Source organism: Salpingoeca rosetta (genome assembly GCF_000188695.1).
Source record: "Salpingoeca rosetta unplaced genomic scaffold supercont1.18, whole genome shotgun sequence".
NCBI lineage: Eukaryota > Choanoflagellata > Craspedida > Salpingoecidae > Salpingoeca > Salpingoeca rosetta.
This window is the reverse complement of record NW_004754916.1, coordinates 760,399-782,898: the sequence shown is the minus strand read 5'-3', so window position 1 is coordinate 782,898 and position 22,500 is coordinate 760,399. Positions and strand designations below refer to the sequence as shown.

The 22,500-nt window shown below is 56.5% G+C and overlaps 5 protein-coding genes across 5 annotated transcripts in view; 4 read left to right on the top strand and 1 right to left on the bottom strand.

Annotated features, from left to right (window-relative positions):
* Positions 1 to 7,903, top strand: part of PTSG_12458 (kinase subdomain-containing protein) — a gene marked incomplete at its 3' end in the record, with an annotated part of 18,925 nt that extends 11,022 nt beyond the window's left edge. Inside the window, exons 35-45 of the mRNA XM_004991909.1 lie at positions 149 to 382; positions 613 to 758; positions 903 to 982; positions 1,150 to 1,326; positions 1,582 to 1,679; positions 1,884 to 2,000; positions 2,173 to 2,309; positions 2,502 to 2,565; positions 2,852 to 3,265; positions 3,600 to 3,803; positions 4,124 to 7,903. Coding sequence (XP_004991966.1) covers positions 149 to 382; positions 613 to 758; positions 903 to 982; positions 1,150 to 1,326; positions 1,582 to 1,679; positions 1,884 to 2,000; positions 2,173 to 2,309; positions 2,502 to 2,565; positions 2,852 to 3,265; positions 3,600 to 3,803; positions 4,124 to 7,903 — 5,451 coding nt within the window. The remainder of the gene's footprint in view (positions 1 to 148; positions 383 to 612; positions 759 to 902; positions 983 to 1,149; positions 1,327 to 1,581; positions 1,680 to 1,883; positions 2,001 to 2,172; positions 2,310 to 2,501; positions 2,566 to 2,851; positions 3,266 to 3,599; positions 3,804 to 4,123) is intronic.
* Positions 7,904 to 10,926: 3,023 nt separating this feature from the next.
* Positions 10,927 to 11,782, top strand: PTSG_12457 (uncharacterized protein; the record flags this gene model as incomplete). Its single annotated transcript, XM_004991908.1, has 3 exons — positions 10,927 to 11,193; positions 11,472 to 11,733; positions 11,772 to 11,782. The coding sequence occupies 3 exons, from the start codon at positions 10,927 to 10,929 to the stop codon at positions 11,780 to 11,782; spliced, it is 540 nt and encodes a 179-aa protein (XP_004991965.1).
* Positions 11,783 to 12,623: 841 nt separating this feature from the next.
* PTSG_12456 (uncharacterized protein) lies at positions 12,624 to 14,594 on the top strand (the record flags this gene model as incomplete). Its single annotated transcript, XM_004991907.1, has 2 exons — positions 12,624 to 12,828; positions 13,252 to 14,594. 2 exons carry the CDS (start codon positions 12,624 to 12,626, stop codon positions 14,592 to 14,594), a joined length of 1,548 nt encoding a protein of 515 aa, XP_004991964.1.
* A 564-nt stretch (positions 14,595 to 15,158) lies between these two features.
* PTSG_06578 (uncharacterized protein) lies at positions 15,159 to 17,848 on the bottom strand (the record flags this gene model as incomplete). The annotated part of the gene is made up of 9 exons (XM_004991906.1): positions 15,159 to 15,257; positions 15,457 to 15,549; positions 15,763 to 15,844; positions 16,028 to 16,117; positions 16,396 to 16,489; positions 16,682 to 16,800; positions 16,930 to 17,043; positions 17,354 to 17,494; positions 17,721 to 17,848. The coding sequence occupies 9 exons, from the start codon at positions 17,846 to 17,848 to the stop codon at positions 15,159 to 15,161; spliced, it is 960 nt and encodes a 319-aa protein (XP_004991963.1).
* Positions 17,849 to 18,041: 193 nt separating this feature from the next.
* Positions 18,042 to 22,500, top strand: part of PTSG_06577 (moesin) — a 6,379-nt gene continuing 1,920 nt past the window's right edge. Inside the window, exons 1-15 of the mRNA XM_004991905.1 lie at positions 18,042 to 18,213; positions 18,426 to 18,554; positions 18,711 to 18,754; positions 18,957 to 19,044; positions 19,212 to 19,286; positions 19,599 to 19,685; positions 19,870 to 19,971; positions 20,248 to 20,286; positions 20,398 to 20,464; positions 20,661 to 20,728; positions 20,993 to 21,055; positions 21,250 to 21,310; positions 21,528 to 21,625; positions 21,827 to 21,901; positions 22,163 to 22,430. Coding sequence (XP_004991962.1) covers positions 18,136 to 18,213; positions 18,426 to 18,554; positions 18,711 to 18,754; positions 18,957 to 19,044; positions 19,212 to 19,286; positions 19,599 to 19,685; positions 19,870 to 19,971; positions 20,248 to 20,286; positions 20,398 to 20,464; positions 20,661 to 20,728; positions 20,993 to 21,055; positions 21,250 to 21,310; positions 21,528 to 21,625; positions 21,827 to 21,901; positions 22,163 to 22,430 — 1,342 coding nt within the window. The 5' untranslated portion in view covers positions 18,042 to 18,135. The remainder of the gene's footprint in view (positions 18,214 to 18,425; positions 18,555 to 18,710; positions 18,755 to 18,956; positions 19,045 to 19,211; positions 19,287 to 19,598; positions 19,686 to 19,869; positions 19,972 to 20,247; positions 20,287 to 20,397; positions 20,465 to 20,660; positions 20,729 to 20,992; positions 21,056 to 21,249; positions 21,311 to 21,527; positions 21,626 to 21,826; positions 21,902 to 22,162; positions 22,431 to 22,500) is intronic.

Sequence of the window (22,500 nt, the reverse complement as noted above, 5' to 3'; positions counted from 1 at the left end):
CATTCACACACGCATTTGCACACGCACTCGTATGCAAGCATGTGCGTGCGTGCGCACCACGACACACTCCATTGCACTGCCAATGACAACCTCGACCGCCATTTTCCAACCGCCCCTGCCCCTTCTTGTTTCACCGCGTGCAACACAGGTGTGCACGGCCGCGATCCGGATGCAGGGCAAGGAGTACCTGCGCCGCGTCGTGGGCCCGCTGCTCACGCAGCTGCTGAAGGAAAACGGGACCGTCTCGTACGAGGTGGACGAATCAAAGCTTGGCGAGCACAAGGACCAGGTCGAGGAGAATGCACAGCGGTTGTGTGACCTGGCACAGTCTGTGCTCGATCGCATCTTCAGCACCATCGACGAGCTGCCGGAGACCCTTCGCGTATGTCGTGTTGCAATCCCCGCACTGCCCCTGCTAGCGGGAGGGGGAGAGGAGGGGCCGTTTGTTTGTTGCGCGGGGAGAGGGACGATAAGTGACAGGCGCACAAGTGCATCCAATATCGCATGCCTTTCATCGATACGATCTCACGCACGGCTTTTGCGTCCCCTGTATACACACACACACTCACTCACTCACACACACACTCACATACACACACATCACACTCACAGGCCATCTGCTGGGATGTGCGGCGGACGTCTGAGTCGCTCTTCCCTGACGCCGGGCTCACCGCTGTTGGCGGGCTTGTCTTCCTCCGCTTCTTCACCCCGGCCATCGTCTCCCCAGTGTCGTACGAGATGCTGCCTCCAAAAACAAAGTCAGACCCATGGAGAGAGAGAGAGAGCGTGTGTATCTGTCTGTGTGTATGTGTGTAACATTGAGTATTCCACGTGTTTCTGTTTTAAACGCACATCCATGCTTGTCCTGACTTTGCTCACCCCACGTCCCACCAATGCTGCAGATTGCCCGTGCCAGCCCTCCGCGCCCTGCTGCTCCTCTCCAAGATGCTGCAGGCGCTGGCAAACAACGCCTCGTTCTCAGGTGAGACCGCGAACCAACACATGTTGTCACCTCTGGTGTTACAGCAATTTCAACACACCCCAGCACACATGCACATACACGCGCGCGTACACAAATACATGCCCTTGTGTTCATGAGCCAACCCTCCTCCTTCCGTCTTTGTTGCACCATGCTTGTCCCAAACGCAGGCGTGAAGGAGGCGTACATGCAGCGGGTGAATGGGTTTATCGTGGACAACATGGAGCGCATGCAGTCGTACCTGAGCAGCGTCGCCGACCCCTCTGCTCTCTCCAAGTCCACGCTCACCGCACTCGACGCGTTTGGCATTGAAGTCGCAGACATCCGCTCCCCAGCAGCCTCCCTCGGTTGGTGTGTGTGTGCGTGCGTGCGTGCGTGTGTGTGTGTGTGTGTATGTGCATGTGTGCGTGTGCGTGTGCGTGTGTGCGTGTGTCTGTGTGTCTGCGTGTGTTGGGGTTCTGTTTTGGTTGAGGACTGTGTATGCAAGCGTTGGCTCTACTGTCATTTCAACTGACTGTCACACACACACACACAACACACACAACACACACAACACACACAACACACATGCACACACACACACACACACACACACACAACAGAGGCGTCCGTTGGCGGCGGTGAGGAGGACGAGGTGGAACCTGTCACCGACGCCGATCTCCACGCCCTTCACCGCATGGTCTTCGAAAACCTCGAAAAGGTGCGCACATCAGCTGACAATTGAGTGTGTGTGTGTGTGTGTGTGCACGGAGGGCAATTTTGGTTGTGTTCGCGTGCTTTGGTTGCTTGCTTTCAGGGATTGTGTTCGTCATCTCGTACGCACCTGCTTCCATGTACACTCCCAAGCCACTGATGATCATGCCATGCACTCCATCCCTTGCTTCACCGTGACCGATCGACACAGATTGGCCAGGACTTGGCGGCGAATGCGCGAGACATCAAAGACGTCTCGTCCATTTCCTCCTCGCTCCTCTTTGATCAGCTCGCCACCCTCCTTGCGCAACTCGGCGACCCGCCAAAGGTGCTTGTTTGTGTTGCTGTCATCTCGCTCGTGCTTCCTCCACTCGCAAGTATAACCAGTCACTCACGCACACACGCACACACACGCACACACATGTGTACGCACGCGCGCGCGCATACACACACACACACGCACACACATACACACACATACACACACACACACATGTCAGGCGACCACCACGCAAGGCTCCACATCGTATGCTGCGCGCAGCCGGGAGAACAAAAACCTGGAGGATTTTCTTGCCCGGCACGAATTTGTGGGCACCAGCACCGAAGACATTGAGAAGAAGCAGGTGTTTTTCAGGAGGTATGTTGTTGACGCTCACACGTGCTCGATCATCATGCCTTTTTCCCGCTTGATGTCTACAACAGGCCATTGAACGCCTTTTTCCTGTCACTGAACACGCGCACGCGCGCACATACCCACAAGCGAGCACACCGCTGCTCTTGCTGACATCCAAGTCATTTTTCCTCCCTCCTTTATTGCTTTCGATATCAGCGGCATGTCCAAAGACAAGCGGCCCGTCTTCTACCTCATCGCCCGCCGCTACCGTGCTGCCGAGGTACACCCTCTCATTCGTCTGTGCGTGTGTGTGTGTGTGTGTGTGTGTGTGTGTGTGTGTGTGTGTGTGTGTGTGTGTGTGTGTGTGTGTGTGTGTGTGTGTGTGTGTGTGTGTGACATTGCACAGCCTTTCACTTTCAACAAACATGTGAAGCACAACTTGACGAAGACTCATCACAGCCTTGTCCCTGTCCCATCCGTTCACACACGCACACAAACACGCACACAAACACGCGCACACGCGCATACACACATGTACACACGCACACACACGTGTGCATGTGCAGATTGATGGCGAGCAGCTGCTGTACTTCATTTTCCTGACGCTGAAGCCGCTGCTCTCCGCCAAGTTTGACCTGGTCCTAGACCTGACGGCCTTCTCGCGGCAGAACGAGCCGAGCGAGCTTGTGCTTGCCAAGTTCCTGGCCGTCGTCCCGCCCACCATTGTCGCGCACGTGGGCACCGCCTACTTTGTCAACGCGTCCTCAAGCTTCAAGCAGTTTGCCAAGCGCGTGGCGCGGCATGTGACGGCCTCCAAGTTTCACAAGGTCATCCGCTTTGTCAACGAGGTGGAGCTGCAGGAGTTTGTGCCCAACCCGGCGCTTCCAGCCTCAACGCACCGCTTGACGGAGGCCACCGACATCTTCTCAAACGTCACGTTGCACCAGACCAACAAGAAGACCCTGCCCGTTGTGTTCAAGGTGCGTTCGTTCGTATGCGTGGGTGTCTTGTTGTAGCGCTTTGCGAGGCTTGATGTTCTAATTGCTTTGTGTTTTGGGGGAGTGTGTTTTTGAAATGTGCTGACGGCGCACGTGCATGTTCATGTGGTGATTTCAACGTGACGCTCCGATTGCCCCATTTTGAACACGACCTTCAATCCATGCGTTTTTGTTACCTTTGGGCTGCCCACGTCACCGTTTTTTTTTTTTGCAACGCTGTCATGTACCTCTCACTCCCAGAAACACACACACACACACACACACACACACACACACACACACACACACACACACACACACACACACACATAATCAGGTTGGGTCTGTGTCGTGGCAGGTGGTGAGCGCGGAGAAAGTGAAGCTGTTCACGCACGCCGTGCGAACGGTGGACGTGTTCCCGGTTGCGGATCTTGTGGATGTGTTCAACTCGGGCATGACCGACGACGGACACGTGCGCATCCTCTACAGAGATGGCGAATCGCTCATCCTCAGCTGCGGCGAAACGAAGAAACTCGATGATGTATGTGCACATCTTGTACTCTGTATGCGTGTGTTAATTGTGTGTGTTGATCGTGTGTGTGTTGTGTGTGCGTGTGTGTGTGTGTGTGTGTTGTGTGCGTGTGTGCGTGTTAATTAATTGTGTGTGCATCATTCACCGTACGGGCGTGCCCTCTGCCCTCTCCCCCGTTTGTCCACTCCACCACCTCCCTTGCTGTTGCTCTTGCACATGGTGAAAACGACCCAAATCTCGCACATTGACACACCCCATTTGCTGTTCCCTGCTTCCTCTTCCTTCCTGCTTCCCTCTCCCACCCCCTCCACATTCAAAATTGAATGCAGGCCGTGTCGCAGGCGTGGACGCGCTACCTGCTGTCGCAGCCGGAGAACAAGAAGGAGTGGAAGGTCATGCGCCCAGCAGATGTGCCGGCAACGCTACTTAACATGGCGCTGCTGAACCTGGGCAGCGCAAACGCAAAGCTGCGGCTCGCCTCATACAACCTGCTGGCCAACGCCACCACGACATTCAACTTCCACATTGGCGGGGAGGTGATGGAGGCGAGCAGCCTGGTCATCCCGGAGAACAACAACAACTTCATCATCCGAATCTCAGAGTGCCTGTCTCACGCGGAGCCGGGCCTGACGCTGGAGTTTCTTGACGAGTGCATCACGGGCATCCGCAACTCCACGTCGGAGCAGAAGCACATCTGCCTCGAGTACATGGAGCCGTGGCTGCCGCGGCTGTGCGAGGACGCGGTAACGTCGAGCAAGGTCGCCGCCATCATCAAGGGCCTGGTGGACATGACCATCCACGAGAAGGACCTGTACCCGTCCCTGCAGGCAACGGTGTGGAGCACGGTGGCGCGGGTGGACGAGCTTGCGCGCCTGGTCATCCGCGAGTTTATGTCCACCGCGGTTGAGCACGGCCCGGACACGCAGGCGGCGGAGCTTTTGGCGGATGCGGCCGTCAGCCTGGGCAGCGTGAACGCGTCGCTGGTGGCGCAGGAGGTTGTGGCGGAGGTGCTGCGCGTGCTGCGGGACACGGGGAGCACCCGGGCCAAGTGCCTGTCCCAGCACAAGCTGTGGCCGCGGCTGCGCGTTCTGGCGCGGTTCTTGCTGAAGCTGTCCTTCAACAACTGCTTGGATGTGCAGCGCAACCTGCCGGACATCTGGTTCATCGTGACGATGATGGTGGCGGTTGGCCCGCCCAGCACGCGCGCGGTCATGCACGCCATTGTCACCAACGTGACGCAGAGCATGTGCACGAGCCTGCAGCTGGAGGAGGAGCGCATGAAGGCGCTGCGCATTCAGCTGGAGAACATGGCGCTGCCAAAGCTGCTGCTGCAGTTTGGCGTGTCCAGCAAGCAGCCGCTGTGCGACCTCGTCAACAGCGGCCTGCCGTCGTCTGACAGCAGTGCACCCGGCGCCAGCCGCCGCCCGAACCCGGCCAACGCCAGCGGAATCAGCGGTGGCGCCGGCAACAACCACACCCACAACCACACCAACAGCGGCAGCGGCAGCGCCACCGGGCCCAGCAGCCACGGTGTAACCCACGCCACCATGGGTAACAACAGCGGTGGTGCTGGTGGCGGTCGTATGGCCACAGCAAACAACAGCAACAACAGCAACAACAGTGGTAGCAACGTGTCTGCAGGCAGCGGCAGCAGCAATGTCCGCTACCTCAACCTGCCATCGCCCGGTATGGGCAGTGGCAGCCGCGCAACGTCGCCTTCCTCGCCCGTGCCTGCGCCAGGTTCAAGCGCAGCAGCAGCAGCACAGCAAGGGGCACCATCGAGCAGCAGCGGCGGTGCGGGCATGTTCAACAACCCGCTCGCGTCTGCCGGTGGCGGCTCCCCGCGCTCGCCACGTGCACATCATCACGTGCACAGCGCGAGTGCCAGCTCAAGCGTTGCGCTGGGTGCACCTGCATCATCATCATCAACAACAACAACAACAACAACAACAGGCGCACCAACCAGTGCGGCCACTGCTCCGTCGTCCGTGACTGCCACTGCGGCGGCGGTGGCGGTCAGGTCTGCTTCCCGGGAGCCGCGCGTCGGGTTGGTGTCTGTGCAGAGCGTGGTGGATGTGCTGCACGACATTGTGTGCGAGGTGGAGGAGCACGCGCAAGCGTGGCGGCGGCGGTGGCTGCAGCTGCTGCTTGAGGTGGCGCGGGACCAGAGCAACACGGTGCTGCGGCCACGGGCGTTTGTTGCGCTTGGCGTGATCACGCCCACCACGTCGGCCGACCTGATGGCGCTGGTGCTGGGGGCGCTCGGCACCGCGCTGTCGCAGGAGGATGTGGAGCTCGCGGACGCCATCCTTGCGTGCCTGGCGCGGCTGCTGGCGCTGGTGGAGGAGGGCGACTTTGACTACCACATGCTCATGTTCTGGGTGTCCCTGGCCATCCTGCAAGTGGGCATTCAGCCGCTGTACAGCTCTGCGCTGTCTGTGCTGGAGACCACGGTGAACACGATGGAGGACCACGGCGTGTTTGCCTCGCGCCCCGTGGCGGATGTTGTGCTGGCTGCGCGCACGCAGGCACGCGCGCTGTTTGACCAGCTGGAGCAGCTATGCGGGCTGTCGTTCACGGGCAACTTCAGCTTTGCCATGAGTGCGACGCTGCTGCGGGCGTTTGACCACCCCAACCCCGTGACCATCCTGCGCGCGCGCCGCCTGCTTGCCGTGTTCTTCACCACGGCGCAGAACGCCGCGCTGGCTGCTGCCGAAGCGCACCGCCCACCGTCCCCGAGCGTGGGCTCCGTGTCCACCGCCAGGAGCCTCGGCGTGCCGTACCAGCCGTTCCGTACCCGCCCGAGCTTTGACGTGGCCCCACGGCCGCAGCTGTCGATGCGGCGCTTCTCACGCTCGCAGCCGAGAAAGCCAAAGCGCAGTCAGCAGCAGGGCGGGAGCCAGGCGAGCGGGTTTGGCGACGCTCGCGCTGCCTCTGCCTTGCTCGAGATGCACGAGGAAGCAGCGGCTGAGCACGACGCCCCCAAGCCCGCACGTGCCACGCACACGGCTGGCAACGCCTCTGATGATGAAGACGACGATGAGGAGGTGGAGCTACTCGGACGAGACGCGCGCCACCGCATCTCGGAGAGCTCTGAGCGGTTGCCGGCTGGGTTTGCCTCGGCGGAGGTGGCCGTGATTCCACGGAAGTCGCGCGCAGATGGCGGCGACGGCGGTACTGCGAGAGGCGGCGACACTGGTGATGACGATGACGCCAGCAGCAGTGACGGGAACGAGGAACCTGCACAGGTCTCTGAGGCGATGCTTGGGTACGTGTGCGCGCTCTTGCCCATTGACGAGAATGTGCAGGAGTCGTTTGTGAACCCGTTTGGGGAGTTCAAGTACCGCCACATCATTTCTGCGGCGCGGGACGACGCTGCTGCGCTGATGCTGGTGATGATGTGCGCCAAGCTTGGCCAGAGCGCACACCAGCTGCGGGAGCAGGCGTTTCTGCTTGAGTTTTTGGCTGAGTTTGCGGAGCTGCGACCGGCACCGTTTGCGCTGGTGGAGGAGGAGCTGCTGGAGATGGTGCAGCGCACGCTTCGCCGGGCGCAGGACGCGGAGATGGTGCGCAACTGCCACCGGCTGATTCGGCACCTGGTGGAGGCGACGCTGCGGCCGCAGCAAGAGCAGGTGGTGGCGCTTGACAAGCTTGGCTTCTCGGGCCTGTGGTCTGCGTCCAGCTTTCCCTCGCTCTCTGGGCAGGACACGGCGCAGCGACTGCAGCTGTGCGGGCGCATCTTGGCGCAGATGCTGTCTGAGACGCAGCGGTCGCGCGCGGCATCTGCCAGCGTCACGCGCGCGCCCAAGCCGCACGCCAAAACGAGCATGCATGTGGGTCGTCACGATGCCGATGCTGATGCTGATGCTGATGGTGAGGCGAGTGGGGGCCATTACGCTGGGGCCCGGCTGGGCAGCCTTGGCGTGAGGACCGAGGCGAGGCGTGCAGCGGCCTCGCTAGTCCACGGGTCTCTTGACCAAGAAGGGGGACAGCATGCGCAAGTCACCGAGAAGACGGCGGCTGAGTTACAAGAACAAGATGAGGCAGACGAGCAGCGTCGCCCGACACTTGAACTGACCGACTCCAGTGCCCTCGATTCTTGCGTCTAGTGATATGTGTGTGTGTGTGTGTGTGCGTACGTATGCATTGTGTGTGTGTGTGTGCGCGTGTGTGTCATGAGCGCCTGCGCCGCTTTTTGTGCGTGCGTCTGTGTGCACGCACGCCCATCCCTGTGTAGGACGGTCTCACACCCTTCAGTGTGCATCTCTCAGTTTTTTGTTTTTTGTTTTTTTTTTTGTGTGTGTGTGCGTGTGTGTGGGACAACCCCCCCACCCTTGCTTGCGCCATCATTGACACTTGTTCTTAATTGTCACTTCGTTACCCTCTCCGCGTCCCCACGCCTGTTCCTCTGTTCGCCTTCGCCTTGTGCTTCGTCTGCTCGCTTGTGTCATGAGTGAGAACGATCAACAACGTACACGACCCAATGAACTGCCCAAGGGAGCGAATGCCATCAACAATCACACTTAATCGCTTGCTCCTTTCGTTGCGCTTTTGTCTGCTTGCTTCTCTGCTCCACACGCTCGCATCTTCCCTTCTCTCCGGTGGTGGTGGCTGTGGCTGTTGCCTTGCTCCATCTCACTCTCTCGTCTCACCCTCTCGGCTCACTCTCACCCTCTCTTCCACACACACACACACACACACACACACACACACACACACACACACACACACACACAGGCAGACTGTTCATCGTACACGCACCCACACGCCCGCGCACATCCGAGGCGGTGTTGGCCATCGCGTGCAATGTGTCTAGATTGCTCACGTTGCGCAGGATGTCCCATGGCCCACGACGCAATCCATGAACACCAACACGAAGCACAACAAAGCGAAGCAGAGCAAAGCAAAGCGAGCAAGCTGCCACAACCGAGCCATCTCGCAACGCCACTCCAGCAACCTGCACCCGACTTAACATAACACCCCTTTTTTGTGGTGTTGTGGGCGACAGAATGTCCGCGTGTCCCGCAAGATTGCCCCGCAAGCGACTCGAATCTCTTTGTTCGCAAGTGCGAATCGCCCACGATCACTGCAAACAAAGGCGAAAACGAGCGCCAAATGGCATGGGCGTAGAGGAAAACCGTTGGGAATCATCGTCGAATGCTCGTCGAGTTTAGGACGGTCGGATGCGGGTATTATGTGTGCTGTCCACTGGTTTTCTCAGCCCCGCTTCCCTCCCAAGTGCTCTGCACACGAACACAAAAAAGTCGTCGTGCTTGCCATGAGCAACAAAGAGACAAACACACACACACACACACACACACACACAAACAGCACCGCCACAAAAGCAACAAGGCACCGTCCGCAGACACAACAACAGGGCACTCACACAGCGACACGACTCCAAAAGAGCCATCAAGCAAGCAGTCTGTTGGGCCTCTCCCTCCCTTAGTTGTTCACAGCACCGCGATTGGATATCCACTGGAGCACAGGAGCACAACACCAGCGAGACTGCCTGTAGTCAGCAGGCACGAAGGCACGACGCCCAACCTCCCCCTTCCCCAGCCCACTTGCTCGTATTGGCTGCGTGTGTCCAAGCGTCCGCAACGAAAGCAAGTGTCGAATTACAGTTGTTGTTTTTTTGCTCCACCACTCGTCCTTGCTTGTTTACTTGACTGGCTGCCACGTCGCCGCCTCTTCCTGTGCCAACAACCGCGCGTGTGCCGCCATCAGAACTGTTCGGCATCTGAACACCCTCCTTGCCTCTCCTCCTCTCCTCCAGTGTCTTGCTCGCTCGCTTGCTTGGTGCGGGGAATGCTGGGCAACACACACATGGGAGAAGGTTGCCCTTTGTCCAGTCGCTTCCACCTGCTCGATTTCTCTTCCTCTCCGTTGTTGACTTCGCGTGTGCGTTCGAGCGCGTTGTTCCTGCTGTGCTACATATTTTTTAGTGTTGTTGTTGGTGCTGCTTTTTTCAGTGCTCTCTGAGTGAGCTGGGGCTGGGTGCTTGTTTGTGACCGTTGAAGCCCCTTCCGCTGCTACTCCCCCCCCCCCTGTCTCCCCACCCCTCTCACAAAACGCATCTTGTTGCATACCACTGGGGCTGCCCGCCCATTATCTCCTGTCACAGCTGTTGTTGGCTGCCTGCGTGCAGCAGCACCCTCGCTGGCCTTGAGGTTTCGTCCCTCCCCCGTGTACCCAACTGTGTTTTACTTGGACGCTTTTTCGCCTCCTCTGCCCAAGCCCACCCAAGCCAAGTCAACCGGCCCACGCCGCACCTCAGCGTTGCAACCGCTCACGTCCTGATACGGACGCAGAGAGGTGTTCTGTGGCTGCATGCAGAGCATAGAGGATGGATCCGAGATGGCCTGAACAGCACGATGGGTCCAATTCCCAGCAACCACCTTCCACACAATCCACTGCCACTACAACCACGCATTCTGTCATTCCCGTGACCACAATCTCACAGCCACGTTCCACACCGTCCACCGCCACCACAACCACACCTTCTGTTAACCCCAGGACCACGATGTCCTCCACAAGCGCAACTTCCCTGTCGCTGTTCCCCGACCCTCAACACGGCATGTTTCCGCCAACGATCCCCTCAACACTGGCGTCCTTCCTCGCGCCCGACATCTTCAGTCTTCCTTTCCCTACTGCCGCAACAGAACGAACCGCAGCGCAGACAACAGCGGCAACGGCTGACACAACGGCTGTCCCGCCCCAACCAGTAGCAAACATGGGAGGGCGTGTCGAGCCGTCGTCCGCCTCAGCATCAGCACGTTGCAGGACAGCAGTAACAACCACACTGGACATGAGCAAGGCGCAGCAGATGGTCCCGGGCCATCAACCAGCACACGCACACCACCCGCCACAACAACAACAACAACAACAACAACAACAACAACAGCAACAACAACAACAACTTAAGCAACAACAACAACAACAACAACAACAACAACAACAACAACAACAACAACAACAACAACAACAACAACAACAACAACAACAACAACAACAACAACAACTTAAGCAGCAACAACAACAACAACAACAACAACAACAACAACAACAACAACAGCAACAGCAACAGCAACAGCAGCAGCAGCAGCAATCGTGGTTGATGGCTTCAACCATGAGTCAGCTCCCCAGTCTAGGCTGCCACACGACGGCCCGCCAACAGTTCACCCAACAGCAGCAGCAGCAGATGCTGCAGCAACAGCGCGCAGCAGCGGCGGCGGCCAGCAATCCCAAGTCGTCCTCGTCGTCACCCAAGTCTTCGTCGTCGTCCAAGCCTTCCTCATCGTCCAGGAGAAAGAAGAAGGCTTGTGCCAAAGACAAGGACAAAATCAAGCGGCCGCTCAATGAGTTTTTCCTTTACAAGAGAGACAAGACGCAGGAGGTGAGCATATCCCCATTGGTGGGTTTCTTGCTTGGTGTGCGTGGGTGTGTTTGTGTGTGAGTGTGTGCTGGTCGTACCATGGCGTCGTGCAGCTTGCCTCAACACAACCTCGCCCCTTTCCGTTGCTGCACGCTGGCACACCCGCTTGTTGTGGCCGTCACTGTCACTCACTCCATCTTCCTCGGATACACGCACACACATGATCACATCACACTCACAACCACAACCACACGCATACACGTAAACACGTATCTCCCACCGCCATCACACTGGTGCAGTTGAAGCGAACAAAGGCGCAGCTCAAGATGAATACGCTCAACGCGGAGATTGGACACTTGTGGCAGAACGAAAGCCAGGAAGTGAGAGATCATTACAAGAGGCTGGCAGAGAAGCAGAAGGAGGAGCACAAGCGGCTCTACCCCGACTACAAGTTTCAGCCACGCAGACAGACCGCCAAGCCAAAGTCATCGGCATCGTCATCGCCGCCGCCATCGCCACGACCAACGTCGCGTGCACCCGCCAAGTCTTCTGATGCCGCAAGTGCGGAAGGCACGCCACACCCAAGCTCAATGCCACAGCCGTTCCATGAGGGCGGGAGCAGTAACAGCGGCAGCAGCGGCGCCCGTAGCAGTCGTCAGTCCGGTCGCAGCAAAAGTGGTGGCAGAAGAAGAGCGCGCGCGAGAAAACGACGACCACCACCAGCACCACCACCAGCAGCAGCAACAACAACAACCCCAAGCTCATTTCAAAGAGCGACAGCACCAGCAGTAGTAGTGGGCCGCATGTCGTCCCTATCATCAACTTCAACCACACAAGCGTCATCACTGTCGTCATTGTCCTCTGCCGTGCATGCACGACCCTGTGCCCACTTCCCACCCTTTGTACCGAGCTCTCCGCGCCGCCGCAGACAGCAGCAGCTGCTGCCGCACGGCCGCCCCCGCCAGCAACAGCGGCAGCACCAGGGACAAGCAGCCCACCCTGATTCTGCGCAGCTGCCGGCAGCAAATCCATTCAGACTTGGGTCGGATCCACCATTCAGCCACCTCATGAGGGGTCTTGGGCAGTCCCTGCAGCAGCAGCAGCAGCAGCAGCAGCGAAGACTGCCATTGATGACAAGCACGCACTCTTCGATGCCTCCTGCGCCACCCAGCATATTGCAGCAGCAGCAACAGCAGCAACAGCAGCAGCCACCTCGGACGCTACGCGCACCTGCCCCTTCTACACTCACTGGTCCCTTGGCACATCCCGCTCTTGGTCTGCTTCCGACACAGCGACTGCCACAACAGCAACAGCAGCAGCAGCAGCAGCAGCCAGTGCAGCTTCCAGCACGTGCGACAGCGCAGGCAGGGAACGCAGCACACCCTGTCCTCTTCCCCGTTTCAAATCGAAACGCAAATCACATTGCTGGGGTCAGTGACACCGCCGCAAGCATGCGTGGTCCCCGCGGTGGTCCTCGCGGTGATGGCGCTGGGGGTGGTGTTGGGGATGATTCGACAACGTCCGACGCCAGGCGCCTGATGCAGATGTCCGCTGCAGTGCACTTGGAGAGGCTGGAGCAAGAAGTGCCGCAGCTGGATAAGCAAATGCTGCTTGCCATGTTGGAAATGATCCTGCTCAACCCGAGTGTGGCGCTCGGTCAGCTGATGGAACAGCTGCAGTGGCACAGGCGACGAGCGGGACAACCAGAGCAGCAACCTGTGCAAGGGCAACCTGTCGGTCACCAACGTCAGATGTACGAGCCAGAGGACACGCCAGGGCAACAACAACAACAACAACAACAACAACAACAACAACAACAACAACAACAACAACAACAACAACAACAACAACAACAACAGCAGCAGCAGCAGCAGCAGCAGCAGCAGCAGCAACAACAAGTACCTGCGGGCTCGGTATCTGAGATTGTACATTTAACCCCTCAGCTTCACAGCCTTGTCCAGGGACACATGTCACACTACCGCTCCGCCCAAGGTGGTGATGCTGAAGCCGAAGCTACAATGACGACAGCCACGACTTCCTCTCTCCCCCCTTCCTCTTCGTTTAATCCTGCCATCTCAGCTCAACCCCACATAACAAGCAGTGCGCCACAACAGCCGGGCGCTGCTAATTCATCCTCCCATCCCGCTGCGTCTGCACCGTCCGCACTTCCTCCGCACATGGCGCCAAGCGGCGCGTCGGCATTTTCAACAGGCATGGCCCCTGCCACGTCCTGGGCCATGGCGCTCCTCAGCGACGACAACGCGAACAAGCGAGCCAGGATGATGTCTACCCTGCACGACCGCCTGTCGCCATTTCTCTTGTCACCCCTGCTCACGTCCCCGGAGCCCGAGCGTGAAGACACGCATCAACTGCAGTCCTCCACCACAGCTACCGGCAACAGCAGCAGCAGCATGCTTGCCAACATTCCCAGCACCCACGACAGCAGCACATCGACTTTGGGCGGCCAAGGAGGTCCCTCTTTGGCACGCACGACTGCTGCCACGATCACGGGGGCGCAGGTGGCGGCCATACTCGGAAGCAGCGCGCTAGCGCCCGCATCGGCACCAACATCGCAACCGGCCGCGTCAAGTGCGACAGCGCTGTCGTCGTCATGGCCCGGGCTGACGTCGTCGTCGTCATCGTCGATGTTGGACGAGCCCTTACCGTCATCGGTAGCCATCTCGCACCCGTTGTTTGGCGGCGCCCAGATGCTGGGGATGGACCCAACCTTTCCCGCAGCCGAAATGCGGCTGCGGCAACAACGGCAGCAACGGCAACAGCGCCACAGCAGCGAATACGCCGGTGGGGCTGGTGGTAGCAGTCGCATTGGGCTGGACAATCACAGCAACGGCAACACGAATGTAGGCGGCGCTGATGTTGATGGTGCCGGCAGTGGTGGACTGGAGGACTTGCCGCCATTTGGCGGTGAAGCCGACAACGAGTGGCTGGATACGAGCGAGGCCATGCAAGACCTCCCACTCTCGGACCTGTTTCCGCCATCGACCTGCGGCGACACGTTGCCCCGGCGCACGTCTGCTATGGGCTTCTTGAGGAGCATGGATGGTAGTGGTGCATTTGGCACGACCATTGATGATAGCGGCGGTGGCGGCGGCGGAGGTGATGGTGCCACTTTGAATATCGACAACCCGACACACACATTATCGGGTGGCGGTCACACGCACAACACAGGTATTGATGATGGCGGTGGCTTTGCACACGTGGGTAGTGACAGTGGCGGACAGGGCGTTGCAGCACACGATAATCAGCATGGAAACCGAGACAACGACAATCCTGGTGATGATGATGACGATGATGATGATGATGGCGGTGCCACGGTTGATTTGGCCCTGTCGCTCATGCCATCCGTCCAGGACAGACCAAACAACGACAGCGGTGCTGGGCGTGGTGATGGTGATTACTAACATGACGGCAACAGTGGTGGGTCCTAGTTCTGATTGGGTTCAACGAACGTTGCGTTGTTCCACTGGCTCTGTTGTGTGTTGGTGTGTGTGTGTGTGTGTGTGTTGGTGTGTGTGTGTGTGTTGTGCTCGGGCCGTATTTGTACTCGTTTGTAGGCTTATGTTGTAGTGTAGGCGTCGATGGCATGCCATCACGTTCATGCGTGTGTTTGCGCTGCTAGGTGCACGCAAAACGGCAAGCACTGGATGGGGGTTTCAGTTTATTTATCGTTGCCATCATGGGATGCAACAGAACGCACGCTCCTGGTGCTGTGTACGAAACACGCCACAGATCAGTAATCGGCATTGTCAACGACAGTCGCAATACACAAGCAAAACGAAATTGGAGCCATTTAAAGGAGGGAGTGCCCAAAGCGTGCGTGGGTACTCGTGCGTGGATGTAGGAAGTTCATGCACATTCACATGTATTTGTGCTTGAATCAGAGAGAGACAGAGAGAATGTGTGTGTGTGTGTGTGTGTGTGTGTGTGTGTGTGTGTGTGTGTGTGTGTGTGTTTAATTGTGGATTTCATGAGGCTGGCGGTCCCCTGTCTGGAATTGGGACTGGTTTTGAAAAGTGCATTGCTGCTGGCGCGGCAATCCCAATATCCACCCGGTTCTTGTGCACCTATCATGGCAGTGTGTGTGTGTGTGTGTGTGTGTGTGTGTGTGTGTGTGTGTGTGTGTGTGTGTGTGTGTGTGTGTGTGTGTGTGTGTGTGTGTGTGAAAACGATGTGTTCGAAGTGTGGTATCAAGTGCGCAGCAGGTTCAAGCGGCAACGGACAACTACAACGACGGCCTACTATTGTCACAGAAAGCCCTTGTACCTGAAACGCGGGCGTAATCCACGCACCGCACGAACACTGCGCCCCGCTCCAGTTGAAGGATCCAAGCCGATATTGGCACTTTGGACATGTAATCTAGTGGATTCGACAGGAGACAAGCGAGGAGTCGTGTCAATGTCACAGCGAGACCCAACCAAGTCCAGCCACTCTTTTCTTTTCTGACGTGTTCAAATAAAAACGCAGAGGAATCAGCACCTCTCACACACATGGGCAAATACACACACACTCGCACACACACACACACACACACACACACACACTCACACGTGCGAACAAGCAACAACACACCTTGCCCTCGACGACGCCGTCCACAACCTCGTTCATCCACGCCATTGGCTCTGCAAACACTGACGAACACAGGTCTTGTTGCCTGCAGGCACGCACGAAGCAAAGACAGTCAGTGACCAGTGAAGAGAGAGAAAAGGGGTTTGCGAGAAATCCATGTGCGACACCCGAAACACACACACACACACACACACACACACACACACACACACACACACACACACACACACACACACACACACCATGCACACGCATGCATGTATCGTACGCGTGCATGTCGCGGCGGCGGTAGCGGAAGGAGATTTGCCCCTCGCCAGGGGTGTGCTCAAGAAGATTGCGGCCATGGAACACAACGCGCCTTCAAAGTCCAGGTTGGTGGTCATTGGGTGGGGGGGGGGATGAGCGGTGCTGACATTTGTGCGAGGGAAAAAAAAAAGGGTGTATGATTCTCAATTCCAATTTCGCTGTTGCTGCTTTGGGGCCAGTGGCACAGCTGGCCTCAACACGTGGGTTAAACCTCAATGAAACCACAACAAAACTTGGGCACAGAACAATGGTTCACAGGAAGGTGGACAAGAGGCACAGGCGAGGGCAGTCCGTTTTCTGTACCCACAAGAAAAATAAACGCCGACACACCTGCACTTTCGACATCTGACGGGCACGTCGCCCTGCGTCAAGGGAACAGTGATGGGGTCTGCGGCAAGCGCGGACGGCTGGATCTCTTGTCCCCCTGGCAGCGGTGGGAAGGGCACCACAAACGCCAAGAAAACGGTGTCAGCACATTGACACACACACACACACACACACACACACACACACACACACACACACACACACACACACACACACACACACACACACACACACACACACACACACACACACACAGAGCAAAACTCGTAGAGTCGTGCCAGCACCGTACATGCTCGCTCGTCAGCAAGGTTGTGGAGGCGGTGTAATCTGTACTCTGGATGGTCGTCATCAATTTTGTTACCCATGGCAGCAAACAGCTTGAGCTGCTTCACAAACCCATCATTTGGTCTGCGTTGTGTGTGTGTGTGTGTGTGTGTGTGTTTGTGAAATTGTGCGTATGGATCTCTCGGGTCATCGTGAACGGACAGAACATCACACATGCACGCCGCGTGCATGCAAAGCGTGCAATGCTCGCACCTTGCTTCTCTGTGAACTTTCTTCAGGGACCGGAAAGCTGACCCCGGTGCCTCTTGCCGTGAATACATTATGTAAGCCAACGCCACTGCCACGCTCCTGGACATGCCTGCTTGGCTGAGAGCACCCAGGGCACCAACGAAGCGCGCAACGCATGAGCAAAGGGATCAAACAAGCAATCGAAACTCACGTGGTGATGGCAGGGGATGTGTGTGGCAAGGGTAAAACGCATAGGCGGCGCCTTCATCAATGCTTGAGCGTCATCTTTGTGTGTGTGTGTGTGTGTGTGTGTGTGTGTGTGTGTGTGTGTGTGTGTGTGTGTGTGTGTGTGTGTGTGTGTGTGTGTGTGTGTGTGTGTGCGTGTGTGTGTTTCTGTGTGTGTGTGTGTGTGTGTGTTTGTGTTGCCTCAGTTAGGCACTCTGCTCACCAGTGGATGAGAACGCTGCCACCGATGCCGAGGGAATCATCGATGAACTGCATGCATCCTGGAAGGAAGCTGAGCAAGTCAGATGTCTCCTCGTCCGTGATGGGCACCTGCTTGAACCTTCGCACGCAGTCTGGTAGATACCTGGTGCAGGCATTTGGATTTGGATGCGAACGAGATGTGTTTTGTGTGCGGTGGGCAAGGGATGCGGCGAGAAGAAACGAGACAAATGCGCACACGCACACACGCACAAGCACAAGCATATGCACGCACAGATTTACACGCACACACACACACACACACACACACACACACACACACACACACAAGCATACGCAGGCACGCACGCACACCACATTTACACACGCACGGCTTTGTGTCCTCCACGAGGACGCTGATGACGGCGTTGATCTCGAGTTCCTTCAGGCTCTCATGCGCTTGTAGGGCACCAAAATCGCCGACAAACACCCCTGCACACACCTCCACCAACACCACCATTGTTGCTGATCGCCTGTTTGGCCCTGTCTGTGCACCGTCGTAACTGAATGGTGAAGAGTGTTAACCTCCAGCACGTCACCGCGCAGCGTTGTTGCCTTTTGTGTTACTGCTGATGACCCACGCGCACGCTGCTGTCCTCTTCCGCCCAATACAAGTGTCTACACGACTGAATTCAGTCTTCGCACACTTCATGCTGTTGTTTTGCTGCCCACAACGAGACGCCCACAACAAGACGCCCACTCGACAACAGACACCTGCCGCACAACAAGAACAACAGCTCAGCAAACATGTCACGCAAAGGACGCCATCAGTGGTTCCGGGTGCTTGTGCACACCGCGGATGCGACCCTCGAGTTCTCCATCCAGGTGTGCATGTGTGTATAGCAGTTTTTGCAGATTTCTTTCGAGTCGTTCAATCAAGTCATGTCATGCAAGTCCTGCAAGTCGTGCAAGTTGACGTGCAACGTCGTGCATGCAAGCACGCAGCCCTGCTTCAATCTGCTCACACATCGTGTTTTTTGTGGTGGCGTTTGCTGCACTTCCTTCAACCAACTACCCATGCTTTGCTTTGTGCATAGCCCAAAACGACGGGGCAGGAGCTGTTTGACCTGGTCGTGCGCACCACCGGGCTGCGTGAAACATGGTTCTTCGACCTCTGCTACGAAAACACCAAAGGAAGAATGTCATGGCTCAAGCGCGAAAAGAAGGTGCATGTTCTATACAAAGCAGCGCACCCCTTCACACACATGCCCTTCGTGCCGATTTATGTTCTCTGTATCCTCTCCCAGCATCTCATTGCTCGTTGTGGAAAGGAAAGAGAACAATTTGTCTCACTCACTCGCATTCACGCGAATCACGTGCAGGTCTTGACTCAGGACGTGCCCCATATTCAACCTCTGCCCTTTCAGTACGTTGGAGTGAAGACAAAGCTGCAACTGTATCTACTTGCGTTCTTCATGCGACATGAAACAGGGAACAGCGTTGTTCTCTCGCTCTAACCGTGGCGATGGTGAGGACGGGCGACCTCAGACTCGCTTGCCTGGCTTGCACACTCTAACGCAAAGCATCGTGGTCACATGGCATTTGCATATCAAACCCTTCTTCCTCAGCTTCAAGGTCAAGTACTACCCAGAAGATGTGACGACGGAATTGATTCAACCAGTAACACAGAACCTCTTCTATCTTCACGTCAAGCAGGTGTGTGTCGACGTGCGCTTGCTTTCGCTTTGCTTTCCGCTGTTTCGTTGCACTTCGTATGCTTTTGCCTGCAAGCACTGAACTGTTTGTCCCATGCCATCTCACCCGACTGGTATTTTTTGCCATGCTGTGTGCATGCGCTTTGTTCAATGGTGACGACGTTGTAGATGGTCCTGGACGAAGAGCTCTGGTGCAAAGCTGAGCACTGCGTTGTGCTTGCCTCATTTGCCGTCCAAGCAACTGTGAGTGCGATTGTTGCGGAGCAGCAAGAAGGGAGAGGAATGGCATGGCAGATGCGCTTGTGTGCATATGCGTGTGTGTGTGTGTATTAGCTTTCTGCGTATTCAGCTGTGCGCGTGTGTGTGTGTGTGTGTGTGTGTGTGTGTGTGTGTGTGTGTGTGTGTGTGTGTGTGTGTGTGTGTGTGTGTGTGTGCGTGCGTGTATTTAGCTGTATGCGTATTCATGTTACCTATGAGCGTGGGCCGATTCAAGCTGCATTTCTGGAAGTGATGACTGTGTGCTTGCGTGCTAACACTCACCCGTGGTCTCCGTAGTTTGGAGACTACGACCCAGAGCTGTGCCCACCCGGATTCCTGCACGATATGCGGCTGCTGCCAGAGCGCATTCTCAACCAGTACCAGGTAACGCACACACAAGCGCTGCTTGCTTCTTTGCTGCTTTGCTTGCTCTTACTTTACTGAGCTTCTCCTTTGCACCGATTGAGGATGACTGGATGAGGCTGTTTCATTCAGTTTCTTCGTATTCACAAGCCCTCACAGCACGCACCACTACTCACTGTTATGGCGGACGTTCGTCGCTGATTAGATGACGCCTGAAATGTGGGAGGAGCGCATTGTCGAGTGCTACAAAAACTATCGCAACATGTTCCCAGAGGAGGCAAAGATGAAGTACCTTGCCTTTGCTCAGGTTTGTGTGCGTGTGTGTGTGTGTGTGTGTGTGTGTGTGTGTGTGTGTGTGTGTGTGTGTGTGTGTGTGTGTGTGTGTGTGTGTGTGTGTGTGTGTGTGTGTGTGTGTGTGTGTGCCCCGGGGGTTGTTGTTGGCACCTTGCTTTAGTGCTTTGCGTTGCTTGTCATCTTGCGGTTGTTTTTTCTGTCAACTTGGTTTGAGAGTCTGCTTCGTAGGATTGGTGCTCCTCCTTTTATTGTTTCAAGTCTCACTCGGCCTCTTCTCATCTGCGCACAGGACTTTGAGATGTACGGCGTCAACTACTTCCCAATCAAGGTGTGCCGTCAGAATCATTGAACAATGTGGCACGACCAAGCCACTTGCCTTGACCTGTATTCCATCTCGCGTGTGCCACCTCACTTTTCGTTTCTGTTTGTTTCGGGACAGAACAAACGCGGCACGCTGCTTTGGCTTGGTGTCGATGCACTTGGGTTGAACATTTACAAGTCAAACGGTCAGTCAAGGAGTGAAGCCTGCATGCTCCTGTTTGTGAAAAACTGCGCTGGGTACGTCTGTTTGCCCTGGTGGGTGACACGCAAGCACGGAATGCTGTTTGCTTCCACTAACTCTGCACACATGTACTACTCCACACACAAATCGTTTTCTCCGCACACCAACATTTTGCAACGGTCCACGCTCCCATCTTGCAGACAAGCTCACCCCGAGCATCTCGTTTCCCTGGAGTGAGATCAAGACGGTTTCTTACAACGACCGCAAGGTGTGCCTGCGTGTGTGTGTGTGTGTGTGTGTGTGTGTGTGTGTGTGTGTGTGTGTGTGTGTGTGTGTGTGTGTGTGTGTGTGTGTGTGTGTGTGTGTGTGTTGAGTGTGCGTGAGTGCGCGTGCTTGCGCGCGATCCAGAACGTCCATGTCCTGTTGAAATGTTGTTTTGCCTTGAAGTATTTCGACTTTACGTCAGCTCACATTTTGACTGCGACGGTGCATCGCTCCTCTTGCTTCTCGCTTTCTTGGTTTTCTTCTGTAGTTTGTGATCAAACCACTGGACAAGCATGCTGTGGATCTTGTCTTCTTTTCCACAGATCCAAGCGTAAGGGTTGCTTTGCATGATGTGCTGCAGTTTGTGATTGTGTGAGTTTACACGTGCATCCTCGTTGGTGCGCTGTGTTGGCCTTCTTGACAGCGACCATAGCGGTGGCGGCGATACCATCCGATCTCAGTGCGTTCCACTCTGTTGCTGTGTCACCCGTCTCATCTGTGTCTTTCTTCCTTGTCACCGTGTAGGTCAACAAGACCATCCTGCAACTGTGCATTGGAAACCACGAGCTCTACCTCAAGCGGCGAGGTGGCGTGATCACCAGCACATCTCAAATGGGCAACACTTGCACGCGCATCTATGGCGTGTTTCCTGGCACCTTCGCCCCTTGTGTCGCATATGCCCTTCCCTCTTTGTGCTTACATCGTCAACACCACCACTATCACCGACGCTCACAACCACAACAATGCGTACACGCTTCCACAACATTGCCGCCAAAATCATTTATCACCATCACTACAACCAGAGCCGGACTCGATCGAGGTGCAGCAGATGCGGGCGGAGGCCGCGGAGCGGCGCGAGCGCATGGACAAGGACCGCGGCAGACTCATCCGCGAGATGCAGGCACGCGTGTGTGTGTGTGTGTGTGTGTGTGTGTGTGTGTGTGTGTGTGTGTGTGTGTGTGTGTGTGTGTGTGTGTGTGTGCATCCGCTGTTTCTTTCTGTTTTGGATTGGCTGACTGTGTGTGTTGGATCGTCTCATGCAATGTACTTGTCACAGTGCACCCGTCACTGACCTTACGTCGTGTTTGTGCCATGAACACAGAGCCGAAAGCTGGCGGAGAGAGAAAAGGATAAAATGTCCATCAAATTGAAGCGCGCAGAGCGCAAGGCTGCGCAAGTGCGTATGCGTGTGCATGCATTTCTGTATTTGCGCGTGCATGCATTCGTTGCCGATGGTGTTGTTTCTTGGTTATGTCTTCTTCTGTATGCTCTTGAACATCTGTCCCGTGGCGGTCCACTTTCGGCTTCTGTTGTGGTTGCTCACCTGCAGCGTGCCTGCTTGCATGCACCTTGCTTCACGAGCTCAATCTCAGCCGCAACGCCCTTCAAACCACGCACCGTACATCCCACGCTTGCGTTGCATCCTTGCCTCATGCAGACGAAGCAGGACCTCTCACGCATGCGGGAGGCGGCGCAAATCCTGAGCGAGAAGGTGGAGATGGCGGAGGTGGAAACAGGCTTGCTGCTGGCGAAAGCACAGGAGGCCGAGACCACGCTGCAGCAGATGTTGCACGAGAAGGAGAGGACGGAGCAGGAGAAGCAGGATCTGGTGCGTCAGGCCCGCGACGCAAAGGAGTCGGCTCAAAGGTGCATGCTGAACCATTCGTGCTGCGACACGTGTCTGCGTTGGCGATGTTGTGTTGCAGGTTCAGATCATCGCTCTCTCTCTCTCTCTCTCTGTCTCTCTCTCTGTCTCTCTCTCTGTCTCTCTCTCTC